We start from the raw sequence: 23,536 nt of genomic DNA, 5'->3' as shown, positions 1-23,536 counted from the left end.
CTTGACCATTTTTTCATAACTACCCAATGCTACCCAAAACTCAAAGGTAATTGAAGATGACCCTTTTATTATCCTTCCACAATGTTGTGTGCGGGTGAGGTGATAATTGTTTCTCACACTTTGTTTTTGTGAGCAATTAGCCTAACTTTTTTAGGATTTTTGTTAATATATTGTTGCTATTGTGAATAAACTATTATAAAAAATCATTTCAGAAATTTAAAAAGAGAGCTTTTATTGTTTTGTTTTAAATTTTGATGTTACAAAGATATTTTTTAGTTTAAAGGATTGATAAGTTGCAGACTTAAGCTGACCATAGCTAGATGACCCTTCACCACAGCAAAAGAGGACCAGTTATCAAGTGAATGAATGTGAAGACTTGCCACAATGAATATGAATGTTGAAGACTAAGATATTGAGCAAGCACTCGCCACAATGAGTACAACTCTCACCATAGCGAAAGTTGGTCATAGAGCAAGAAGATTCAAGTGAAGTATCATTTGCAAAAGATGAAGCCTCGTTGTAGCAAGAAGTGTCCTCACTACAATGAAAGTCTAATGTGACAAAAAAAATATATAGATTTGGCTCTAACTAAAATAACTTGTAACATCATATTTGGCACCTTTTGTCATTTTTTCGATTCAGACTTATAGATTAACATTTTTTCCTCTCTCTCTCTCTCTCTCTCTATTGTAACTTTTGATTTTAATGTTATTTTAGACCAAATCAAGATCCATTGGAGCTAAACATTGAAGTTGTTAATTGAATGAAGTAGTAACCAAGTATGTGATTCTTCATTTTCTGATTTATTTTCTTTGTTATACATGTGATCATATTCCAAATATTTGCTTAAATGCATGCTTAGGCTTGATCAAACTAGCTTTTAGGAATTGAATTGTGTTGAAAAAAATTTATTCTAGATTTGAATTGGAATTGTGTGAGAGCTTAATTTTAGGAATGAAACCAATTTTTGCATTGAAGAGATTCGTTGTTCATGTTCTGAGTTCTTGGTTAAGTTACCTAAGGAATTAGGAATTTAGCTTAGGAATAAAAGATTAATCACCTAAGGAATTAGGATTAATCAATTGAGCTGAATCTTGGTTGCATTGAACTAGGAAAATGATTAGAAATTGACTTCCATATGTTGAATGCTATGGAATTAGAGTCAGCAATGCCTTTTTTCTTTGATTTCCATTTTTGCTCCAAATTTTTTTCAAAATCCACCAATTGTTCTTTTCTCGCTATAGCAAACTCGGGTCTTGCTACAACAAAATTCTCTTTTGAAAACTGGAAAACATTGTCTCATTCACTAAAACAAATTGACAACACACTGCAGTGAATGTTTTAGATTACATTTTTTGCTCAATTCCTAAATATTACACCAAGTCTTTGTGAATACAATACATAATACTTATTGTTTCTTTACAACTAGATTAGGTACACTTTCCTAAATCATGAGCCAACATGAAGGTGAGTCAGGTGATGTGTCAACCTCAACCGAGTGGGAAATGTGATTGGTTGCGAAGTGAACTTGAAGTTGGTGATATGAGTTAGGGGTCTCAAGAAACCCAAAAACATGTACTGAGAACAAAAGACCACACATATTAGGAGTCGAGTTTCTAGGGGGAGTGTCAAGCCTGCAACGAAAGCTTCAAAGGGTGCTTTTGGGTGCTGTTTGGAATCAGCATTGAGGAAAGGTTTGTAAGCAGTCACGATTCAAAAGGAAGGAGAAGCCTTTAGGTTTAGGGTTAACAAGAATCAATTTTCTTGATTATTTACAAATTTTAAATTAATAATAATTAGTGGTTTATATCCTAGCTATTGATTTATTTAAATGACATCTAAAGTTTTAAAACAACTGGTCCATGGTGTGGTTGCATTTAAATGGTTTTAGAAAATTTTAAAATACCAAAAATTGTAATTTAATTATTTAAATAAATACAACCAATTTTAAAAACCACCAAAAAATTTTAAAAATTTTCACATATGCGTCAACACTTAATAGAGCCAACCTAATGGCAAGGACCAAATATAAAATAAAAAAATCCAAGGATGAAAAGACAAGAAAAATCTTACTAGGGACCCAAAAAAAAATTTGAGTATATTTCAAGAACCAATTAGAGACTTAAACCTTTTTAAAAAGTTAAATTAATTTTACAAGGTTATACTTAATCATTATCATGCAATTATCTATTACATAATAGTTTGATATTTAAGGTCACCTTATTTTCTTTAGCCCATTTGTTTTGAGATAAAATTATGTTTCTAACAAAATAAATCCAAAAAAATAAATTCAATTTTATAATAATTTTATGTTGATTATAAGTAGAGTTACAATATAGAATATTAATATAATAATTATGCTCATATTTTTATCTATTTTCTTTCATTGAATTTTCTTCTTATTTCTCTTTATATTTCCAATTATATATCACTCATCATGTCATTTTCTCTCTTTTCTTTTACTTTTTTTTTTTCTTTCCATCACTCTTTTTTGTCATTCTACATAAACTCCAAAATGAGATGTACCTTCATAACTACTTAAATTAATTGTAAGTAAAATATATTTGTATTTTATTTTTCCATTGGTTTTGCACACTCGATTTTGCATGATTCTTTGAAGATTGTTTAAGTGCATCCATTATGTGGATATGATTAAGGCATTGTGTGTTTATAATTTAAATCTGCAGCCACTTATAGCAAAAAAAAAACTTTTTAATTATGAATTCCCTTGCATTAACCTTTGACCCAAAAACAATAAATGAGTTTGTACTTGAATCCTTGAGCCTAAAAAGGAAAAAAATGTCTACCCTACTTTAGGGAATAGAAAATAATATCATATGGTTTGAGGCAAATTTGTTCCAAATTTAGGGGAGTTTGTTTTGTAATGCTCAAGGGATTGTTGTAAAACAAAAGCATACACATTTGGGAAAGCTACAATGTTTAAAAAAGTAGAAAATCAATCAAATTCAAAAACAATTTCAAGTTGTTGTTGCTATTTTAAATTTGTGAATAAAATGTTGGGAAACAGTGTTTGGAATTGTTTGTCTCATGAATTGAAAAGGAAATTAGTTAGTGTTCTCCTAGACCCTTAGGTGCTTTGATTTCTAGGATATAAAAAAACAATTTTCCTTTGTAGCCTAGCCAAATTACAACTTTAATAAAGTCCTTAGTGATCCATGTCGTGTGTGTGCAATTGCTTTGAATGAGATGGTATGCAAAGTTGGGATTGTGTAATTCCAATTGGGATTGATTGAATATCAGGTGCAGCTGAAACACTTCTGTACTTAAGTAAAATACTAGCCTTGTGAGAAATGAATTGTATTTTTTATCTTTTCATTGCCAATTGCCATTCTTGTTGATCCCTTGAACTCTTGAGTTCATTTCTTTTATGATTCTATATATCAAAATCACCATAACAAGTGTGATTTTGAGATCGTGTGAACTTGTTTTGTTTTGGTGAACATGCTTATGTTTTGGGAATTGTAATTGATCCTAGTCCTTAGTCTTGTCGTTAATCTAACTTATTTTAGTTTATTTTACTTTTTCTTGAGCACAAGCAAAGCTTTAAGTTTGAGGGAGTTTGATAACGGTTGTGCATTCCTATATTTGCAATATATTTCACAACAATTATCTCACTTTTCCTTGAATCGTAGCTAAGTTTGCCCTTGTTTAAGTTAGGGAATATATATAATTAGTTAGATATTTTCATACAGTTAAAATTTAGAAAATTTATTAGCTTTTACATGTTTTTACAGTAATTTAGTCATTTTAGTGCACCTGGAAAGAAATTGACGGTTTTGAAGTAAAAATTGATCACTCAATGAGTTTGCCAAGTAGCTTAACTAGGAAGCCATATTAGAAGAAGACACGTGGTAGCTGGTGGCTAAGCGAGAAGTCTATCTCTCTTAGCAGATTTCTCTTGAAGAAGCCATGTCAACAACATCAAGGCTCGTTGAGTGACGCAGCCTCTTTGGAAGAAGAAAAAAAGTGATCCCATGAAAAATTCACTTAGTGTGCTTTAATGAGGAAACAACAAAACAAAGATACTGCATGGAATTTGGATCCACTCATCATTGGAGACAATCAATATCAATCTAGGGTTGCATGTGTAGCGGTTAGAGACTCAAGAACTTACTCTCTTTTACTTCCTTCACCAATCTTCCATTTTTTTTAACTTTCCCTTGTATGTTTTGGTAGCTTCTCATGACAATGAGGAGTTAATCTCTTTGAAGTTGAGGATTTTGTGTACTAGCAAATCTCATGTAACTATGTCTACTATCTATTTAATGATTATTCAATAATAATGTTATTTCTCTGCTTTTAATGTTTGTTCTTGGCTTGATCACCCAAACACTTATTTGTATGTTTCATTGTCATTAGAAAATGCTTTAAAACTGAGATTTGAGAATACTATATAATGAATGTCTCATTTGGGGATAAAGTAATGTTTATTATTCTCTTGGCAATCCTTTCTCTTAAATAATTCATTTAACTTAACTTGCTTAGGAGTTAGGAGTAGAGTTAAGTGATTTAGCCTCTTTTACTTGAGAAATCAAGGTTAGAAGACTTGTGTGGATCGAGATATTGTTATTGCCAGCTACCACTAAAAACCCTAACTAGTTTGTTTAATTGTTGTTTCCAATTACTGCACATCAACTGTTTGATATATTGTCTTTGTGAAATGTACCTTATTTTTAGTAGTTTAATTTTAGAGCTGAACTTCAATTTATTGCAACCTTATCTCAAAAGAAGAAATTACCATTGCTTAGTTGTTGAGTTTACACAAAAAATCTTAGTACAAATAAGTCCTTGAGGAGACCGTCTTTCTACTTACTATTGAAAATACTACACTAATTGGTACATTTGTCAATGATGTAATAAGTTTTCTGGCTTCGTTGTCGGGGACTTGTTTCTCGTATTAGGCAACTTATGCTAATTTCATATTCTATGCAATGATTCATTATTCTTCAATTCTTTGCTTTTAAATTCTGTTTTTGTATTACTCTTGAGTTCTTTGCTAACATGTTCTTTAGTTGCTTTGTTCCATGTATATGAGGTAGAGTTTCTTAAGAAGATCTAGTCCCTTTGGACCAAGAGATTCGAAGAACTTGTAGAAGAAGCAATGCCTTAAGAAAGAAGCAAAAGCAAAAAGAGAATAGGGCTAAGAAAAGAACTCGACAAGCTTCATCTTCTTCACCACACAACCAAAACCACAACCTACACATCCACCACACTTGCCATTACTCTTACCTCTTCCTATCTTTGAGGAGCCTGAAATGGCGGAAGAAGAACATCCTAGAAGGACACTTGGAGACTATATTGCACATGCAGTGCAAAGGCACTTCATATTGGAATGTGTTATTTTGGCTATTAAAGGTTGTAGTTTCAATCTATAATTAGGATTGCTCCCTTCAATTGGTCTTAGCACATCTCTCAATTTCATGTAAAAAAAGCTAATGGACCGGATTGGGTAATGCTCACCACTACTTACTAATATATTCACACAAAAAAACCACTAATTATTAATATTTGAAAATGTTTAACTATACATTTTCATTCAATATTGTTACTTTTAGGTACACTAATTAGATTCAGTAAAAAAAAATACACTAGTTACAAATATTTATTATCATTGATCTATACATTAATTATCATCCATATATTTTTTGTATAAAATAATTAGAAAGTAAATCTTTATTCAACTTTTTTTATGCAAAAGCTTTCTTCACCTTTAACTTAATAAAAATATCTTATAAATTTAATTTATTTCAAATTAATGTCAAATAAATACTGTTGTTTTTACTTTACGTATTATAAATCCTATAGTTTATGAAAAGTTGAATTCGAATGGAATTTGAATTTGGTCACTTTTCCCGTTTTCCATCCATGGAATATTTTATATGACATGATATGGACATTTGATGAATAATAATATCGCTACTAATTATGAAGATATTTCACGTTATTTCACGTTGAAAATCTATATTGGTTGTATAACAATATCAATAAAAAAAGACGGTGTGGTGACATATTTTAAATTATAATGAAGTATATTGATGAAAATTTTATTTGATCTGTTGGGACCAGTGTTGTCAAATGCCAGTCATGGCGGTGCCATAGCGGAAAGGCGTGGCGGTTTTTTGAAAAAATGCCACCGAATAGCGATGGTGTGACGGGTTGCGAATGACGGCGCCATGGCGGTCATGGCGGTTATGGCAGCATGGCGCAAATAGCATTTTTTTTTTGTTTTTTTTTCTGCTATAGGAGTTGGGCAGACCCGACCCAACCCTACCCGGTAAGTTAATCAAAAGCGTTGTCGTCCCCTCCCACGCAAGTTGAATTAGAATTCAGAACGCAGCCCTCCTCCAACTAAAAGTGCAACCCCTGCACCCAGCCGCGACCCCCCGTACGCAGAACGCAGCCAGCAGCAACGACCCCACGGCGGTGACGAGCACCGTCTTTTTCCTTTTGCTATTTGACACTCTTTTTACTTTTGACAGTCCCATTTTTATTTTTTTTTCTATTTGACACCACAATTTTTTTTGTTTAGTCCTCTTTTAATTGGCTGAACCATCATCCGATGCTGCTACTGCAAGTGCAACGAGGAAAAATAAGACAGACCCAGGCTGGAAATATTGTCATCCACTGGTGGAAGGAGAAACAAACATAATTGTTTGTAATTTCTGTGGAAAAATCACAAAGGGAGGAATAACCATAGCCAAACAACACCTGATTGGGAAGTCGGGTAACATTCCAGCTTGCAAGAAAACTCCACCAAATGTAGTCGAAGAGTTGAAGGAATATATGACTACCAAACAAAAGTGGGACCACTATACAATACTTCTGGCAGGGATAATATGGCAAATATAAGAGATTTTGAATTTGGTGAACCAATTGGATGTGATGGAAGTGAAGATTATGAGTTTACGGACTCTTGTAATGCTACTGCAAGAGCAAAGACAAAGTGTGGGACTAAAAAAGGACCAATGGAAAAAATTTGTAAGAATCCAGAAAATGCAATCAATCAGAGAAAAATGGAGAGGCAAATGAACATAAGAGAGTCAATGGATAAGAATGAAGTATTGAAGGTGCATCAACATATTTCTCGCTTTTGGTACCAAGCGGTTTGTCATTCAACCTCATTAAATTGAACAGCTTTGAGAATATGGTTGCAGCCATTGGTCAATATGAGCGACATTTGCCTATTCCTAGCTATCATGACATCAGAGTTCCACTCCTGAAGAAGGAAGTTGAATATACTGAAAATTTGATAAAAGGCCACAGGGAGCAATGGGTCAGGTATGGTTGTACTATTATGTCTGATGCATGGACTGATCGGAAACAAAGATGCATCATTAATTTTTTTATAAACTCTCAAGTTGGTACCATGTTTTGGAAGTCTGTTGATGGCTCTGATTTTGTAAAGACGGGTGAAAAGATTTTTGAGTTGCTTGATGCCACTCTGGAGGAAGTTGGAGAAGAGAATGTTGTTCAAGTTGTAACCGATAATGGGAGCAACTATGTTTTAGCGGGTAAGTTGTTGGAGGAGAAAAGGAAACATATTTATTGGACTCCTTGTGCAGCTCATTGTATTGATTTGATGCTTGAAGATATTGGGAAGATTCCCTTGATAAGGAAGACAATTAGAAGGGCAATTAATCTAGTTGGGTTTATCTATGCCTATTCTAGTACCTTAAGTTTGTTGAGAAATTTTACAAACAAGAGGGAATTGGTGAGACATGCTATTACTAGATTTGCCACTTCTTATCTAACCTTAGAAAGGCTCCACAAAGCGAAAGCCAATATTAGAAAGATGTTTACTTCTGATGAATGGACCTTGAACAAGCTATCTAAGGAGTTTAAGGGAAAAGAAGCTGCAAAGGTAGTGCTCATGCCTTTTTTTTGGAATAGTGTGGTTTACACTCTTAAAGTCATGGCTCCACTTGTGAAAGTGCTTCATCTTGTTGATGGTGAAACGAAACTAGCCATGGGATATATTTATGCAGCAATGGACAAGGCAAAAGAAACAATTATCAAGTCTTTCAACAACAATGAAAGCAAGTACAATGATGTGTTTGCAATCATTGATAAAAGATGGAATTGTCAGCTTCATAGACCATTGCATGCAGCTGCCCACTTCTCAAATCTAGAGTTCTTTTATGACAACACTGACTTGGAGTTTGATTTTGAGGTCACCAATGGTTTGTTTGAGTGCATTAAGAAGTTTGATTTAGAGGTCACCAACTTGGGACAGACTAGAATGCTGACCTAGCTAGGAGGGCTTAATGGAATTTTAATCACAAAATTCAATCTAGCTTTTATGGGCTAATTTCATATATACTTGCCATGATACTCTGCAAGCTCCAGCTCCATTTCACTTGCTTGTCTTGTACCATCTCCAGCAAAAACTCCAGCACCATATGGAGATCCTCCTCTTGTGGACTCCAAATTGAACATTCTAGCACCAAAGCTATAACCAATAGGAACATAAAGCATACCAAAACTATAACCAATAGGAACATAAAGCATACCATGGTGGACAAACTATGTGATTGTTGTCCAACTACAACAGTTGTCATTCAAACAATGTTAATTGGTTGAAGCTTATGTCAGAGATTCATGACACTTACTATTTTTTTCCCGCATTCTATGCACCAAAAGAAGCAAGCTTGTCAGCATAAGCATTGCCTTCACGGTAGATATGTAAAATTCTAAAACTAAACTTTTTAGTTGGATCTATACAATTCACCTAGCGGTTGTAAAGAGTCCAGGGGGCTGAAAAAGGATGATTATATAATGCACAATATTGAGAATATTGTTGTATGATTGTGTTAATCCTAATTGTATTGAGAATATTGCTACATGATTGTGTTGATCTTAATTGATTATATTTGTATTAATTCTGATTGTATGTATTAATTCTTATTGTATTTTAATTTTATTTTGTATCTTGATCTCTTGATTATTGGGATCACTTATTTTTAGGATAGATAGTTGTATCAGATATGTCTGGAAAAGCTATAAGAGAAATCTTAGTTAGGTGGTTGGATGACCTTGTATATATATCTATCGATTGTTTCTAATAGAGGTAGAACAACAAGGAGGAGGTGAAGCAAAAGCTAAGGAGAATGAAACCCGAGACGTCGCTGAAGATCAAGGACGAGGTGAAAAAGCAATTCCACGTCGATTTCTTGGCGGTGGCTCGATACCCCGAGTGAGTGGCCAACATTGTGTCGATCCCTTAGAAAGATGGGATGGTATGAATGTGTGTGGACAATCGGGACCTGAATCGAGCCAGTCCCAAAGATAATTTTCCTCTGCCACACATCGATGTCCTCATAGACAACACAGCCAATTTCGCTTTGTTTTCCATCATGGAGGGTTTCTCAGGCTACAATCAAATAAAGATGGCACCAGAAGATATGGAAAAAACCACGTTTGTTACCCTGTGGGGAACGTTCTGCTATAAGGTGGTGTCTTTTGGGCTCAAGAACGCCAGGGCAGCCTATCAACAGGCTATGGTGGCTTTGTTCCACAACATGATACACTGAGAAATCAAAGTTTACGTAGACGACATGATTGCCAAGTCCATAACTGAGGAAGAACACCTCATCAACTTGCGAAGGTTGTTCGAGAGGCTTAGGAGGCATCAATTGAGGTTAAACCTCGCTAAGTACACCTTCGGGGTCAAGTCGGGAAAGCTGTTGGGTTTCATCGTATGTCAGAAGGGGTGCATGTGGGGCAACATGATTAGTCGGGAAAAAGAGAGCGAGTCGTCTACTACTTGAGTAAGAAGTTCATGGCCTGTGAGATGAACTACTCCCTGCTGGAAAGGACATGTTGAGCTTTGGTATGGGCGTCCCACCGACTAAGATAGTACATGCTGAGCCATACCACCTGGCTGGTATCCAAGATGGACCCGATCAAGTACATATTTGAGAAGCCCGCTCTCACGGGGCGGATCGCTCGGTGGCAGGTTTTGCTATCCGAGTTCGACATAGTCTACGTAACCCAAAAAGCGATAAAGGGAAGCGCCTCGGCGGACTATTTAGCTCAGCATCCTCTCAATGATTATCAACCCATGCATCTTGAGTTCCCAAATGAGGACATCATGGCCTTATTTGAAGAGAAGCTAGAAAAGGACAGGGACAAGTGGATCGTGTGGTTCGATGGAGCATCTAACGTTCTGGGCCATGGTGTTGGGGCGGAATTGGTCTCGTCGGACAATCAATGCATACCTTTCACAGCCAGACTTGGTTTCGACTGCACCAATAACATGGCTGAATACGAAGCATGTGCCCTGGGTGTCCAGGCAGTAATTGACTTCAACGTCAAACTGCTCAAGGTGTACGGAGACTCGACACTGGTGATTCACCAGCTAAGAGGAGAGTGGGAAACTAGGGATCACAAGCTAATACCCTACAGACCTACATCAAGGAGCTGGCTGAGTTCTTTGATGAGATCTCTTTCCATCACGTTCCTCGAGAGGAAAACCAGATGGTGGATGCACTCGCCACTTTAGCGTCCATGTTCCAGCTGACACCGCACGGAGACCTACCATACATTGAGTTTAGGTGTCATGGCAGGCCCGCATATTGTTGTTTGGTAGAGGAGGAGTGGGACGGTAAACCTTGGTATTTTGACATCAAGCGATACGTTGAAAGCAAAGAGTACCCACCGGAAGCTTCCGACAATGATAAGAGGACGTTAAGGAGGTTGGTGGGGCCGGTTTCTTTTAAAGCGGGGGCATAATATACAAGAGAAACCATGACATGGTGTTGCTCCGATGCATGAACACTAAGGAAGCTGGACGCATGCTGGAGGAGGTCCATGAGGGCTCTTTCAGTACGCACGCTAACGGGAACACGATGGCTAGGAAGATCCTGAGGGCGGGCTATTATTGGCTCACCATGGAAAGCGAATGTTGCCTCCATGTAAGGAAGTGTCACCAATGCCAGACGTTTGCAAACAATGTCAACGCTCCGCCCTTGCCATTGAATGTATTGGCCGCACCGTGGCCCTTTTCCATGTGGGGGATAGATGTGATCTGAGCCATAGAGCCCAAGGCTGCGAACGGACATCATTTCATCTTGGTGGCGATCGATTACTTAACCAAGTGGGTCGAAGCTGCCTCATACGCTAGTGTCACAAGGAGTGTGGTGGTTAGGTTCATCAAGAAGGAGATAATCTGCAGGTATGGTTTGCCAAGGAAGATTATCACAGACAACGACACCAATTTGAATAATAAAATGATGCGGGAAATGTGCGAGGAATTTAAGATCCAACACCACAATTCCACACCCTACAGCCCCAAGATGAACGGAGCAGTGTAGGCAGCCAACAAGAATATCAAGAAGATTATTCAGAAGATGACCGTGTCATACAAGGACTGGCACAAGATGCTCCCTTTCGCGCTACATGGTTATCGAACTACGAAGGGCCCTTTGTGGTAAAAAAGGCTTTCTCTGGAGGGGCCCTTGTGCTCACTAACATGGATGACGAGGAACTACCTTCACCCGTAAATGCCAATGTCATCAAGCGATACTACACTTGAGACTTGGGGCAATTAGGAGAGTCGTTGCATGTTCAATTTTTTGTTGGTTTCCCCCAGGGATACCTGTCCTCTGTAAATTGTCATCGCGATCATTTAAAGAGCGCGAGATTGATGATTCGTTGTTTCAACCCTGGTTTTGTGCCTTTAAGGATGCATATTCTTTTTAAATGATCCGAGCCTTTTCGCTCGACCTATAGGGATGCTCTAAGTGCTTATTTAAAACTGAACCCAATGGGTTTTTGCTAAAGAATTATTGCATTTGAAACTGCCCATGCATACGCATGCACATGCATTTTGTACCTTATGAATCGACAGACAGGGACTTGATCATTTCGAGAGGTGGTCAATACAGCGTCAAATCCTAGACAGGGATGAACCAAGGTAAGTGGTAGCGTGGCCATATTTTCACTGCATAAATGCCATTTCCGGCTTTCAGATGCTCAGGGACGGGTACGAGCAGGCACTAGGCTGATGGTCAGTAGATCATCATCCTGTGACTGGCTTCGCATGTTGAGGAGGCCCTGTTAAGAGACAACCTAGTATCCTTTAAAGCTTCTGTCTTTTTATATGCCTAACTTATCCTATGGACTCCGAGCAAACGAGCACGGACCCATTGGTGAACGCATGATTTTCTTGTTTGAAAAAAAAAGGATGCACAGGGTTAGCTTGCCTGGGCGAGGTTAGCTCGCCTGGGCGAGCACCCCCTGCACGAGAAAGGTTAAAAGGAGAGGGAAAGGGTAAGTTTTTCACCCAAAACTTCTTCCTCTCATCCAAAAAACGTATGCTCACTGGATCCCTTGGATTTCCAGCCTTAAGTCACCATTTCTCAACGTTTTTTGATTCCATTTTGCGTTGTTATTCATCCCCAACAAGAGATGGCTCCGAAGAAGCTCTCCACAAAGAGGTACAGGAGGGACGCCCATGGGGAAAGCTCCAGCGCCTCTACGGAGTTCAACAGTCACCGGAGATAGCACGTAGAGGATGAGTACTCAGACTTCTAGGAGGAGATAACACGTAGGCATTTGACACCTCTAGTGACTCCCATGGCCAAGTTCGACCCTGAGATAGTCCTAGAGTTCTGCGCTAATGACTAGCCCATAGAGGAGGGAGTTCGAGATATGCGCTCGTGGGTAAGGGGTCAGTGGATTCCCTTTGGCACAGATGCCCTCAGCCAGTTCCTAGGCCACCCACTGATCTTGGAGGAGAACCAACGGTGCGAATTCAGCCAGAGGAGGGACCAGGCCTCCGGCTTTGACGAGGAGGCGATCGCCCAGCTGTTGTGCAAGACTTTGCCCAGACCGCTGCGGGGAGGCGGGTGTGGATTATGCGCACCAGCATGACTACTCTGACTCAGATATGGATGACGCTGCTACTCAGCAACATCCTGCCCAGCGACCATAATTTTGACCTCCCTCTGCCTAAGTGCCAGATGGTGTACACCATCTTGACACGGATGACTGTTCGCGTGGCCCAGATAATTGCTAACGCCATTTATTTGTTTGCAGGGGCGGCGCCCACTAGGCACCCTTTGGACCCGGAGAGGTCCAACAGGGCCCTGGGATTTTCGGCCTTGATCACTAGGCACCCTTTCAGTTATTGTTTTTGTTTCCATTATGATCTAACACTACTGCTTTCAGTTATTGTGTTTGCTCCCACCGTGGTCCGGCATTACGTCTCTCAATTTGTTTTGTCATTGTTTTTTTTATTGCGACTTATCATTGCATTTTCTTCGTTTATTTTGACGTAGGTGGGCCATGCGTACCCTCGTTCGCACGACTTTTCAGAAAAGAAAAAAAAACATATGTGATCATAGATATCAACTTTGTCAAAAAGAAAAATAAAATAAAAATAAATTAGTTAACTAAAAAGCCAACATGCTTTGGAAAAGAAATAACTTCTGGCTTTTCTTTGAAAGAAAAGATTTATTGATCGTGACATAAAGGCTTTGTTAAAAAAAATGTGTGTACGCACCTAAAGGGTGAATGCTGTGAAAATTTTCCCGAACGCCCAAGATAGACTCGGAAAAATGTATGAATTGATACAAGAGCATATTTTGGAAATATTGGGTTGACTTAAATAGGAAAAATGATGAATCCTGAGCCCTAGTGTCGCGTGACCACAAAAACTTGATGCTTGAGTGTCCACATAGGTGCATGCGTGACCAGTTTTGCATAAAATTTCTGAATCATCATCGTTGCGCACGTGTCATGGAAATAATGTGGGACATCCCTTTACCCCTAGACTGCTGACCAAACCAACACCCTGACATATATCATGTCCAGTCGTTCTACAAGCTCTGAGCCAAAAATACCAACTCACCATAAACATTGACCCAGGGTGAGAATGTCCATCTTTGCCCTCGGAAGAAAAGAAAAAAAAAAGAAGTTCCTGATCAAAGATCGGAAGAAGAGGAAAACTTAAAAATTAAAAATTATTTCAAATATTTTACTACTCCAATAAGGACCTGCGCGGCTAAGATAGCACTCAACAGTTTACAGTGGTCGACTTCTCTATGAACTTATGGCTTACTCCTTACAAGGATCTCACTCAAAAACTTAAACTTACTTGAGTCATCTCCAACAAGCATTTAGGTTAATCCAATGAGTCCTAAAATAACCTTTTGGTTCGACTAATAGTTAAGAGCATTTCATCTTAATCTTAGGTTTCCTCTCATTTCTAAACAACTTCTGCCCAAGAAGGATTTGTAGTTATCTTTCACCTAGACGTAGCATACTCTAAGGGTCATCTTCATCTAACTAAAATGCATAACAAAACTCTTAGCTCGGAACATGATGCCCAAGGGTCTATAACCACCTTATAATGCACATCATAATTCAACTTAACTGGAAACATACTAAACATTAATCATCAAAACCACAACAAGAGCTAACTCAGGGTAAGAGATCCTATCACGCATTCCACGAACACACATGGACATCAATCATATTATGACATGACCAGGTACACATAGAGGTCACAATAGGTACTAAGGTATTTCTTAAAGCATCCACAAACGTTTTCCATATTAAGGTAAAAAGAACTAATATTTATCTTGCTAATCATACAACTATCATCAATAATCTTTTAGGTTACCTACCTTACGCAAGAACACTCACTCTTGAATCCTTCTATGCTTAACAATTAATGTCTTACTAACTACCTTACTTTCTTCTTAAGGTTCCACATTAAACCTCTTAACTATACTTCATAAGTTTTCCAACTACACTATGTTCTCCAACAACTCTACACTAGATATTTCCCACGAACTACGGTTACAAGTTTCTATGGGTACTACACTTATAAGATTCTCAATCTTGCACTTAGGTGGTAACTAAGCATATCCTCAAGGAACACAGGTACACGTCTTACTAAGTTTGACTTTCGTCTATAGGTAACAATGATCATGTCTACTCAAGTATTTCCTCTCAAAACATCTTAACGTGATTGTCAAAGGTGAAGTCTCTCTTTATTCGAATTAGAAGTAACAACAAGAAAGATTATCAAGCAGTTTAACTAGACATGATTGGAAGATGAGCAGCCAATAATAAGAAGAACACTCGATTGATTAGGAGACAATAATTTTAAATCAAGAAGGATCACTCATCTAGAATCAACAGTAGATACTCCAAATGAATTCTAGAAACGAAAACATAATCACAGTGTACGCACATATGGAGACATCAACTATCACTTGATTGTGATAGAAATATCAATAATCCAATTGTTTGATGTAGGCTCATAACACAAACATTGAATTATACTCAAGCTTGCAAGTGAAATCGAATTACTTGACTTAAGTACGCAACACAAAGAATAGTTTACATTAGAATCAGAAGGTATGGTCAAAAGAGTATTCTATATGAAATATATCTCGATACGAGTCCTCGAACTATAGAGTATCAACATTGCTAAGAACAAGAAATCATGAACAACCATACTATCTATGCAATTAAGGCAAAACACCATACTACTAACATACCCAGAATTATAAGGTTCTTATAATAAGTATACATCGTACATATAAGAAGTAAGAATTTAATAGTTAATAAGGATGTATTAAAGAATCACAAACTTCAACTACTACATTCATGACTACACACAAAGTAAAGTGAGTTAAGTAGTCATGCGTTTACACATCAAGAAAGACATACTCATCCAAGACATATATATGGTTCAAAAGGTTTTCACAACACTAATCCACACATCAAGATAGAAATAAGTTTATTAACAACATAAACGCAAGAAGATAAGGGCTCATTAAAGGATTATCCATCAGTATCAAGGCTTCTTGCATCACCTAACGGCTTGCCATAATGTCGAACTGCACTTCACAAATTATAGACATGGCCAGTCTCATAACTCATGACTCAACAGTGGATTTATGGTATAGCAAACATTAAGGATGCAAGGCACATACAACTATATTTTTTTTTCAATCTCATTCGATCATGCAAAGGAAAATAAATTAATAATTCAAGCATGTTCATCAAAACTAGTCATAAGTAACCATACAGAGTGCACACCAGAATATGGTAAGCACATAACACACTGGCCGAAAGGTTCGACCTGCTCTGATACCACTAAATGTGACACCCTCTACCCCACACATATATGTACTAATAATAAAAGAAATAATTAAAAAAAATAAAACTTAATTCAAGTTTTTAAAACATATTTAAATACAAGCCTTTCAAGAGGGTAGCAGGCTCACATTCACCTTTCTAACATCATCATAAAACTTTTCTAAATAAATAATAAATTCACTTCGGCTCAAACAAGACCGTCTATAAAACCCTATACCCCAATACCACATCCTATCAGAGCATTGTGTCCCGACGTCCTTCAGCACATGGTTCCTTAAAGCAATTCACCTAGTCATCTGCTCCCTCGAACACAAAGTTCAAGATCATCACAGGATCCAAACACAAGCAACACATGGGGAGTGAGTTATCACATTCCTAACTAATAGAGAAACAAGACAACTAGATATACATATCATATAAACCAAATAAAACTTAGTTACACGTAATTCACGTAATTCCACCACTTTGTCATTCAAAGTTCACTTTTCAATCATCAATCACATTACACAAGAATCACACGCTCTGATCAAGACATAATAACACATCAATTTCATAATAAACAATTAGCACGCGCATGAAACAGTTATGCTAAGACTCAAGCCTATATGCAATGTGATACCATGTCAGTGAAAAACCACCCTGGGGCGCTTAGGAGTACATAACAAGACACACCAAACAATGGGTTTGTCAGGTCACTCTCACTAAGTAAGATCATAGGGAGACCAGTCAGGGTCACGATGTTTTGCGAGAATGCTCCAACCATATGGGATCAGCATAGGCTTAAAGGAGCACTCAAACTCGGTGACCCCCAAGGCCTACACTCCGAAGAGTCCGTCAGGACCTCTCCCTCCTAATTCAGGTCCAACCCCTAAAATCATTTTAGCACACAGACACTGCTCGTGAATTATACAATACCCATGACCTCACACTCGTGTGTTAAACACGTACAACATATTGTGCTACAATTTAACACTGGTTCCTAAATAGGAAACTTACACTTTCTCTTTAACACTGCGCATTTACACTTTTCTCAAGATAACACTGGTCGGGTTATTGTACAATTCACAGCTTAAAACACAAATAATGTCACATCAAGAGTTAATCACATACTTATTCACAACCAAAACTCATTCACAATTTCACATCTCATAATGTCATAATCCACCATCACATGTTTTCACGTATCTCACAATTCAACACATGTTCTACTTTACACTTTTACTCAATCTCAATAACAATATTATAATCTCAAGGAAACCTATTATTCCATAATTCATCACATATTTCATTTATAAACACTGCTCATGAATTATACAATACCACGACCTCACACTCATGTTTCAAACATGTTTAACACAATTGCACTACAATTTAACACTGGTTCCTAACTAGGAACCTACACTTTCTCTTTAACACTGCGCATAAACACTGGTCGGGTTATTGTATAATTCATAGCTCACGATATAATTAATGTAACATCAAGTGTTAACACATCCACTTATTCACAATCGAATATCATGTCCACACTTTAACATCTCATAACATCACATCAACCATCTCATAACACTCCCAATGATATTCATAAGGTACAATATACACATGTTCATGAAATTTAACCATAATATTCTCAAACTCCAACACTTAATAATTTTTGGAATCATACTATAACACTCTACAATATTATTTACATAAATTATTAATATAAATAACTACCTCTATATCTATAAACTAGCATACATCATATTGAATCACAAATTTCAAAGTAAGCTTTCAATGCACAAATTCTAAATAATTATATGAACACTTTGGTCAGTTTCAATTATGATATTAATTTTTTAAAATTATCTATAAAAACCTAAACAGCAAGAAAAAGAGAAAATACAAAATCAATATCTCTCTCTAAATTTCTCCTTACTTTATTTCATCAATTCATATTAATTAGAAAAAGTACTCGATTTATAGGGTTCAGGCTCAACACAATAGCATATCAATTTCACAAAGATTGGTCTGTCAAACATATATAATTCACTGTAGTAATTATAAGGATAAAATAAAAATTGCAAAAACACCCCAAAACCCATTCCAATTGATATCTCTAAGGATCCCTACACATGTTCTCACTAATTCCCAATTGTGAATAACTCATCCCTTACCTCTGAGCGGACTCACATGTCTTCAGCCAGCGATAGTAACATCTCTAGCGGTTCCCTGAGATTCCTTCAGTTATTCCCCCTGACTGCTCCGATAGAATTCCCAAACGTTAGAGAGACGGAGAAGAGATTGAAACCTCCACTTGTACTGTCTTCATGCGATTCCTTTTTCTCCCACCACAAATATTATCTCGAAAATCCCAACGGTGGAAGTTTACGCAATTGAATTTCAAACAACATATCCAAATTTCATGAAACTCCAACGGTTAACGAAACCGGGATTGTCGTTTTATCGAGACAGTTTTGGGTTTCTGCGGGAAATTAAAATGCTACAATGCGAAGGGTTTTCCTTTAATCTCAGATATGGTTTTGAAATTCCCAACGGTGAGAATGTTCGAATTTGGGTTTCAAACGTGGTACTCAAATTTCACGACGATCCAGCGGTGAACAAGTCCGAGATCGTCATTTTTCTGAGATAGGTTTGGTGGGCTGCGGAAAAAAGAAAGGATTTTGAGAGGAGGAGGGGAAAAACGAAAATGAGGTCAAAAAGAGGCACCTGACTTAACATAACTACTATACCTAGGGTATTCAGCTTATTATTTGCTATATATTTATTTATTTATTTATTTTATAAAAACAAACTCTATTTTATTTTCTATCAAACAAATAAATGAAATACCCTTTTTATTTTCTCTCAAATCATTCTAATTAATAATTATATCTCCTTATTTATTTATTTATAAAATCTCATCATTTTTCTAAAACTCTATTTATTTATAAATAACAATCATTTTTAATCTAGATTACAAAAATTGGGATGTTACACCATCCAGAGACGTCCAAGTCCGATGACGCGTTTCGCTGGTTGGGCTATTGATTGCTCGAGTGAGGATCCGCTCGAACGAAATTAGTGTCTTATCTTTACTTCCCTTTTATCTCCGATAAAAGATAAGTAAAAAGGGGCAACTATCATACCCAAATTTTGTCCGGAATCCATTGTTTGTCGGCATGCGACCTTCGTTTGACCACCTCAAAATGTTTAACACCCATCGTTGTAGAATCCATAAAGTTCTGAGATGTTTCGGGAAGAAATCAGTCAAAAACACGAAAACGGGAGTGTATTTTGCAAAGTGGAGTGTGTGTAAATAAACTGTTACACTATAATTTCATCCGAGGACCATTGTTGATTGTTTCGAAAGGCTTAACACTCATCGCGGTGGAATCCAAAATGTTTCGTGAGATTTTGAAAAGAAAACAGCCAAAAACATAAAAATAGGGGGTGAACTTATCAAGATAGGGTGTAAATAGAAATTTGAATCTAGGCCCTTTCGAAATATTTTGGAAGTTGGGTTGCTTAAGGAAGAAGCAAATGGACGGCAAACTCCTCCACGTTTTGTTGAAAAATGGTTTTTGGGGCTTCCTTGGCTTCCGTAATACTTTCGTAAAATTTCTGAAAATCTTGGGTAAGCATATTTCCCTTAATATTGGTGAAAGAGAAGAGAAAAAAAGATGAAAATCAAATCTTAAAAACTTCCGTAAGGCTTCCATAACTTTTCCGTAAAGTACAAAAGGGGGTGAACTTAGTAATAGGGGTGTGCTTAGAAATTTTCCTCAAGAAGCCTCTAGGCGGCAAGCACCTCCCTTTTTCCCCATAAATAGGGGAGGGGGGCTGTTTAAAAAATATTCATGACCCCTAGGCTATGCATTTAAGCTATTTTGGGTAAAAAAAACATGTTTCCGTGAAGAAGAATCAAGTCGAAGTGCTTCTGTAACGCTTCCGAGATGTTTCCGTGAGTAAATCTGTGAAGATTTTCCTGCGTTCTTCACCGTTCTTCGTCCGTTCTTCGTTCTTCAACCGGTAAGTGTTCGAATCCGAGACTTTCAATTCATTTCTTGTTGTTTGCTTTCATCTTCATCTCGTTCACTTTCGATTTTCTTTTCTTCCGTTTTTAACATACTTTAACCGTTATCTCACCTAATAAATGATAAAATGAATTTCAACTGATCATTTGTGTTGTAATGTAGTTTACTCACTGTTAAAGTAAAATCTAACTGATCATTCACGTTGTAACCTCGGTTAAACAAAAAAAATAATAAAATAATCAAAATATCTTGAAAAAATAATAATAAAATAATCAAAATATCTTTGAATAAAATAATCAAAAAAATCAATCGGATGTTTTTTTTTTGGAAGTTTCCTTGAATGAATTGACTAATAACCAAAGTGAAACTAAGGTTAAAATCAACTCACACATCAAGCTTTGTCCGTAAAAGTCACTTAAAATCATTTTAAGGTCCAACGCCTTAAACGGTCCTCTTTGCTTTTATCGGTTAACATGAATCGTTCAAAAACATAAAATCAACCCATAACTTTACCGCTTTTGCAAGAACTACGTAGATCTGATTTCCTCATCGCAATTGAGGATACGTAGGAGCAAAAACCCCGCTTTTGTCGATCACCCCAAGAGATCATTAATGATCCAACGCCTTAACATTTCTCTCCTTTCAAAAACAAGAGATCGTTAATGGTCCAACGTCTTAACGTTTCTAAAATAAGAGATTGTTAATGGTCCAACACCTTAATGTTTCTATCCTTTCAAAAGATCGTTTAATGGTCCAATGCCTTAAACGATTTTTTGTGTGGTTAAAATCGATCTTGCGGAAAAAGATCAAAACAAATTAACCAATGTTTAGTTCTAAAATAACTACGTAGGTCTGATTTCCTCATCGCAATTGAGAATACGTAGGAGCGAGGGAAACACCCTTGTCGACCACAAAAAGATAAAAAATACAAAAAGCATAAAAACACAAAAAGACATAAAAAAGGGAAAATAAAACATTTTGAAGTCATATTTGCACACTTGATTAAAGGTTGCCGTCCATTGTGATAGACGCGTGGGGTGCTAATACCTTCCTCGTGCGTAAAAACAAATGTGACTCTTCATGTTTAAATTTGAAAATCAAAACGTTTAGAAACACTGGTAATCGATTACAAGTATTGTGTAATCGATTACACAAGTTAAAAATGATTTGAAAATGTTTTATCACTAGTTGTGACTGTTGAAGTTTGAGTTCTAACATTTTAAAACATTGGTAATCGATTACATGCTCATGGTAATGAATTACAACTTTGTAAATCAGTTTTGAAAACAATGTTGGCTACTGGTAATTGATTACTACCTTATGGTAATCGATTACCAGAGAGTAAAAACTCTTTGGTAAAAGATTTTGTGAAAAATTCTTGTGCTACTCAATGTTTTGAAAAACTTTTTTAGTACTTATCTTGATTGAGTCTTCTCTTGATTCTTGAATCTTGAGTCTTGAATCTTGATCTTGATTGTTCTTGAATCTTGATTCTTAAATCTTTGGAATTTGTTTAACTGTTGATTCTTTGGCATCATCAAAATAATCTTGGAAGTCATTGCTTTCACATTAATTATATATAATATCAAATATATATATATATATATATATATATATATATTATATTAACAAATTCATATAATTAACTTCTAATTAATTCCATTTTTATGAAATAAATTAATGATCTAAACCAAATTGGTTCATGAGCTTGAATTGAATTGACTTTCAGCTTGAAAAAAAATAAATTCAAATTGAGCTTCAAACATAATTGATTCTTATCCAGTCAAATTGAGATAAACAAGTTCAACATGACATGACTCATTTCTCAGTGGTGCAAACTGCAATGGGAGTATAAAGTCAATTGTACCAAAATATAATTGACATATAGTAAAAAAGATAAAAGTTAGGAACAAATTATTTTCAATACATTTTCTTTTATTGGTTGACATTCATTGGAAATGACAAAATTTGTTGGGTCCCACATCATATGTAATGATTTTCTCTCTCTTGAATTTGTAGTTTTCAATAAATTCCAACTAATTACAGATGGGGTGTTAGAAGGAGTATGCTAAAAACTATTTCATAGCCCTCCTTTGGTAATAAATTAACTATCATTTTCCTTAATTAATTATTAAACCAAATTATTCTTCAAATAACAGATAAGACTGACGCTGTAAAAGAAAACTACTTGGAAAAAAACTCAGTACAGATATACATTTCTGTACCCAGAATGGTTTATATAGAAAATCATTTGCACATACCATATAAGGCATTCAATTGAGATTCACTTAATCTAGAAACCATTTTAATGCGGTCAAAATACAGGTCAGAAAGTCCACAGAGGCGCGCTTGGCTCACCATATCATACTCTAGTTCGCCAAACCAAACCTTTTCCTATAAATTGAGCCTAACATCTCCTCTATGTTGCACCTCAATATTCATATTTCATATCATATAAGATAGCAAAGCCTATAACCCATGGAGTCAAACAACATGCCAGACTTGAACGGTGTCGCTAAGAAGACTAAAGGTCGACAAAAGATCGAAATGAAGAAGATGAGAAATGAGAGTAACCTTCGGGTGACATTCTCAAAGCGTCGCACTGGGGTTTTCAAGAAAGCCAGTGAGCTTGCAACCCTTTGTGGCGTGGATGTCGTTGTGATTATGTTCTCACCCGGTAATCGAGTATTTTCGTTTGGCAGTCCCAGTGTTGATTCTGTTGTCCAACGCTATAAGACACAGGGCCCACCTCCCCTCCTTACCTTGGACCTCAACAAGGTGCACTCCACTGTGGACGAAGTTGAGCTCCACACACACCTCCACTGCTTGTCAAACCAAATTGCTATTGAGAAGAAGCGCACAAAGGATTTAAATCATTTAGCAAAGGCTGCAGAGGATCAGTTCTGGTGGGCTAGGCCTATTGAAAGCATGACCGATTCCCAACTTGACAAGTATAAGAAGATGTTAGAGGATTTTAAGAGACAACTCAAAGAAAAGCGTGGGAACCTCAACTGATGATGCCCTATTTAAAGTTTTAGTCAATGTTTTTTAATTTAATATGTTTTAGAATAAGCACTAGCTTAATCAAATTAATGTTTGGGGTGTGGTTAGGATTGATTATCTAGGACTTATGTTTTCATTATGTTGAATAGTCTTCATCATGTGTTGGTAAACTATGTTTCCTTTATGTTGTTTCTTTGCTTTGTTAGTGGAGTTTGTAATTTTGATGTAGTTTCTACATGATGTAGTGTTTGAATGAAAGGGCATCTTAAATACATAAAAATCCAATTCTATTAGAAATTCCAACCTTTTGAACTTTGGTTGGGGATTTTCATTTTCTCATCTTCAACTAAGGTAGGTCGAGTTTGGAGGTAGGCTTAAAATAG

At 36.5% G+C, this 23,536-nt stretch overlaps 3 protein-coding genes across 3 annotated transcripts; all 3 read left to right on the top strand.

Annotated features, from left to right (window-relative positions):
- Positions 1–7,165: 7,165 nt before the first annotated feature.
- Positions 7,166–8,272, top strand: LOC114371364. Its single transcript, XM_028328828.1, has one exon. It carries the CDS (start codon positions 7,166–7,168, stop codon positions 8,270–8,272), a length of 1,107 nt encoding a protein of 368 aa, XP_028184629.1.
- A 1,641-nt stretch (positions 8,273–9,913) lies between these two features.
- Positions 9,914–10,522, top strand: LOC114371363. The gene has a single exon (XM_028328827.1). The coding sequence runs from the start codon at positions 9,914–9,916 to the stop codon at positions 10,520–10,522; it is 609 nt and encodes a 202-aa protein (XP_028184628.1).
- Positions 10,523–22,608: 12,086 nt separating this feature from the next.
- LOC114370462 (agamous-like MADS-box protein AGL62) lies at positions 22,609–23,300 on the top strand. Its single transcript, XM_028327821.1, has one exon. It carries the CDS (start codon positions 22,629–22,631, stop codon positions 23,163–23,165), a length of 537 nt encoding a protein of 178 aa, XP_028183622.1. The 5' UTR covers positions 22,609–22,628; the 3' UTR covers positions 23,166–23,300.
- The last annotated feature ends 236 nt before the right edge of the window (positions 23,301–23,536 follow it).

The sequence above is a fragment of the Glycine soja genome, chromosome 10, assembly GCF_004193775.1.
Source record: "Glycine soja cultivar W05 chromosome 10, ASM419377v2, whole genome shotgun sequence".
NCBI classification, from domain to species: Eukaryota; Viridiplantae; Streptophyta; class Magnoliopsida; order Fabales; family Fabaceae; genus Glycine; species Glycine soja.
This window is presented reverse-complemented; position numbering and strand designations above follow the sequence as displayed.

Coding starts and splice junctions, on each gene's coding strand:
- LOC114371364 (XM_028328828.1), top strand. CDS start 7,166: ATGGTTGCAGCCATTGGTCAATATGAGCGACATTTGCCTATTCCTAGC.
- LOC114371363 (XM_028328827.1), top strand. CDS start 9,914: ATGGACCCGATCAAGTACATATTTGAGAAGCCCGCTCTCACGGGGCGG.
- LOC114370462 (XM_028327821.1), top strand. CDS start 22,629: ATGGAGTCAAACAACATGCCAGACTTGAACGGTGTCGCTAAGAAGACT.